This window comes from Otolemur garnettii, unplaced genomic scaffold (assembly GCF_000181295.1).
Source record: "Otolemur garnettii isolate 467f Iridium unplaced genomic scaffold, OtoGar3 scaffold00082, whole genome shotgun sequence".
Taxonomy (NCBI): Eukaryota; Metazoa; Chordata; class Mammalia; order Primates; family Galagidae; genus Otolemur; species Otolemur garnettii.
In genome coordinates, this window is record NW_003852477.1 from 8,223,547 (window position 1) to 8,227,645 (window position 4,099).

Below are 4,099 nucleotides of genomic sequence, written 5' to 3' on the forward strand. Positions count from 1 at the left end.
AAAAAAAAAAAAAAAACAATACAGATAAAAAGCTCAAAAACATAATGCTAAGTAAAAGTGGCCACACACAAAAATATTCTATGATTTCATTTATATGAAATATCCAGAATAGGTAAATCCAAAGGAACAGAAAGCAGGTTAGTGGGTGCCAAACCTGGGAAAAAGAGGACAATGGGAAGATTTTGCTTCATAAGATACAGAGTTTCCTTTTCAGATGATGAAAATGTTTTTGATGTAAACAAAGGCAATGATGGCACAATATTGTGAATATACCTAAATGGCACTGAACTATAAAATAATTAATAGTACATTATGTGAACTTTAACTCAACTAGAAAGGCTTACTTGGTCTTCAATAACATTCAGTTGACTTAAGTAGCACTGCCTTCTATTCTTATAACTGGGAGATTTCCTTTAAAGGGTTTTGGCAAGGATTTGCATGGGTTTTTTGGTAGGATCTGCTGGCGTGCTTTAACATGAATAAGCAGCTTAGAACTAAGTAACTCCTCATACTATGAACATCAGACAGTATGTCCTTATTAAATATGAATACTTTACCAGTGAACAACTAAAGAGTCTTAAATTAGTAATTTATGAAACTGCATATGGAAGTTATGGGAATAGGAAGGTATCAGGAAAATGTAAACATTAATTCCTAGTACATTTTACCAAAGTAGGGTTCTTCCTGAGTAGCTGAAGAAAGTCAGAGAGCTTTAGGAAATTTTAATCTGCTATATGAACTGGTCATACATTCTCCCCTCCTTTCCCCAATCTCCTTCCCCATAACATGAGAATCCTAAGCCATCAGAGTTCCTGTGGCACATAACAAGAATTTAGATCAGGGTGATGGTAGCACAATGGTTACAGCACCAGCCACATGCACCCAGGCTGGTTGGTTTGAACCCAGCCAGGGCCAGCTAAACAACTGCAACAACAACAACAAAATAAAATAGCTGGTGTGTGGCCGGTGCCTGTAAGTCCCAGCTACTTGGGAGGCTAAGGCAAGAGAATTGCCTAAGCTCAAGAGTTTGAGGGTGCTGTGAGCTGTGACACCACGGCACTCTACCAAGTGTGACAAAGTGAGACTTTGTCTCAAAGAAAAGAAAAAAGAATTTATATCAGATTTGAAGTATGCTGGCGTAGACTCTATCAATAGCTAGTGTCCAAAAATGTAACTCACTATTAACCCAGCAAGAGAGGCTCATGTCCAAATTATAGTTCCTTTAAAAAATAAACATAAAAAAAACTATTCTCAAGGAGAAAGCCTAGCTGGCTTGGGTAGAATAAAAGAAGGAATCTTTGAAAACCTACATCAGAACTAGAGTTCATGATTTTAGAAATATACTGGGCTAAGCTGAGAATTACTAAGTTCTACATCATTAACAGTGTTCAAAGGAAGCATAACTGATTTTTTTTACAGTATTATAAAGGACTCAATGAATTGGGTCCTTTATAAAAATTGAGATATTTGTATCAAAGAAACCATTAATAGCCAATTATGAGCCAAATGTTTGTAGAGAAGGGAAATCTATCAGTTTCCTACTACCTACTTTTTTATATAACAAAATATGTTTTGCCTGAGATACGTGAGGATTCCTATTATAAAACTAAAGTTTGGCCAACAGGACTGTAGGGGAAAACAACCTTCCCTCAATTTTTGTCTTAAAACTGCTTGCTTTGAATCCCCACAATAAACAGACTGAACCTCGCTGCTCCCACCCCATCCAAGTATAACCATATGCTTTGAGGGTTCTGAAAGAGTATTTATGCCTAAGTTATTAGAATGCAGTAAATGTTTTATCTTCTTCCTTGTTTTTTGTTACGAATTTAAAAAGTTTTTCAATTATGACTACATACAATCTGTATATGTATATTTAACTTTTTTTTTTTTGAGACAGAGTCTCATTATGTTGAGGTAATTCTACCCATTATTCTGGGTAGAATGCTGTGGAGTCACAGCTCACAGCAACCTCCAACTCTTGGGCTAAGCAATTCTCTTGCCTCAGCCTCCCAAGTAGCTGGAACTATAAGCACCCACCACAATCCCAGGCTATTTTCTTGTTGCAGCTATCGTTGTTTAGCTGGCCCGGGCCGGCTCAAACCTGCCAGCCTTGGTATATGTGGCTAGCGCTGTAACCACTGTGCTACAGGCACCATGCCTAACTTTTTTCTCTTGAGACAGAATCTCACTCAGTTGCCCTAGGTTGAGTGCCATGCTGGGTTGAGTGATTACTGGCATTATCATAACTCACAGCAACCTCAAACTCTTGAGCTCAAGCAATCCTCTTGCCTTGGCTTCACAAGTAGCTAGACCTACAGGTGCCAGCCACAAAGCCCAATGCTGGGCTAATTTTTCTATTTTTAGTAGAGACACGGTCCCACTCATGCTCAGGCTGGTCTCAAACTCCTGAGCTCAAGCAACCCACCTGTTTCAGCCTCCCAGAGTGCTAAGATTACAGGCTTGAGCCATAATGCCCAGCCAATATTTAACTTCAATGGAAAAGGCACACAATACTACAATAATACATCAATAATACTTAAACATCTACTATAAGAAAATTAAGTGTTTGAAGGAAACATTGAATATGGTAGAAAATAAAGTGAACCCTTTTGCTGCATTACATTCAAAACTTACGTGAGTTAAATAAAGGAGAACATTTATTCAATCAACAAGTATATACTGGGGTTTTTTGGTGGAATCTGCTATGGTGCTAGGTATATATTAAGTAAGCTTTAACTCTTTAGCTTGATATCCTCAGATACTCTCTTCTATTCTTATGTCAACTCAATTTTATATATACTAAAAGATTCTGTTCCAACTCCTTTTTATCTAGTTCACAGAGATTCTGAGGGTCTGTAGTAAACACTTGGTAACTGCGTGAAATTAAAAGAAACATAACTATCCATCAAAAACAGACCTGCCAAGTCCAAATGTTGTAAGCAACCAAAATGCTCTTCTTGTATAAACAGAAGTGTGGGGTTTTTTTTTTTTATAAATTTCTTAGAAGAGGTGGAAATGTCTTTCTCTCTCACCCTTTTCCTACGAGCTCAGTAACAAGTGGCCACTCTACACAACAATCATTACTAAATCTCAGTGTGAGGCTGGGCACCCATAGATTAGTGGTTAGGGTGCTGGCCACATGCTCTGGAGCTGGTGGGTATGAACCCGGCCCAGGCCTGCTAAACAAACAAGGAAAAAACAGCCAAGCATTGTGGTGGGCGCCTGTAGTCCCAGCTACTAGGGAAGCTGAGGCAAGAGAATCACTGGAGCCTAAGAGCTGAGGTTGCTGTGAACTGTGACACCACAGCACTCTACTGAGCGTAACAGTGAGACTCTGTCTCTGAAAACAAAAAAAACTCAGTTTGATATTTCTCTTACAAGTTTAATAACATAAAAATGAAGAGTGAAAAGTGATCAAACTGGAACTTACGAAGGAAGATCTTTGGCAGCTCTCAAGCCCCAGCCTTTCTTTTCTGTGAGTATGACTTCCACATCTGCATGCTGTTTTCTCTGAAACCGTCTATTAGAACAATAATCTCCATTTGGACACCGAGAAGAACTGAAATGAGAAACAAGTGACAATTCTTTAAAGCAGCAAAAGAAGCAAAACATCATCACTAGAATGTGTTGTACAATTATATATGTACATATTTTTATGGTGTAATATATGTAGTATGTGTGGTTAACTTCATATACGCCTTCCTTAATAATTCTTTCTATCACAAAGGGAGTCCTCAGAACTAAGTGTCTACATTGTTAAATACGTCATACTCACAATACAGCCTCCTCATCTGGTCATCACAAGAAAAGTTTGTCTATCACTCCTGGGTGTCTAAAATACATATCCAGGCTGCATGTAAACTTGCAGTACATTGAGGGCTCTGGAGGCTAATTCTATCAGTATACTTTCCCTTACATCTCACTCTAATCACCATTAATCTGGTCTTTTGAATGCAGCTAACTATTTGATCTACATTTGAGAGAAATCAAAGTCATTATTAAAAGGGTCCTATTCAGAATAAATGCAATGTAACATGGCAAGGTTCTTTTCCCATGGATCCTAGAATAAAGATAATAAAATAAAACATTTAAAAAATTC

General features: G+C 37.9%; 1 protein-coding gene across 1 annotated transcript in view; it reads right to left on the reverse strand.

The window, feature by feature from the left end:
• Positions 1–4,099, reverse strand: part of SETD2 (SET domain containing 2) — a 151,723-nt gene that overhangs the window by 95,373 nt on the left and 52,251 nt on the right. Inside the window, 1 exon segment of the mRNA XM_023515926.1 lies at positions 3,431–3,559. Coding sequence (XP_023371694.1) covers positions 3,431–3,559 — 129 coding nt within the window.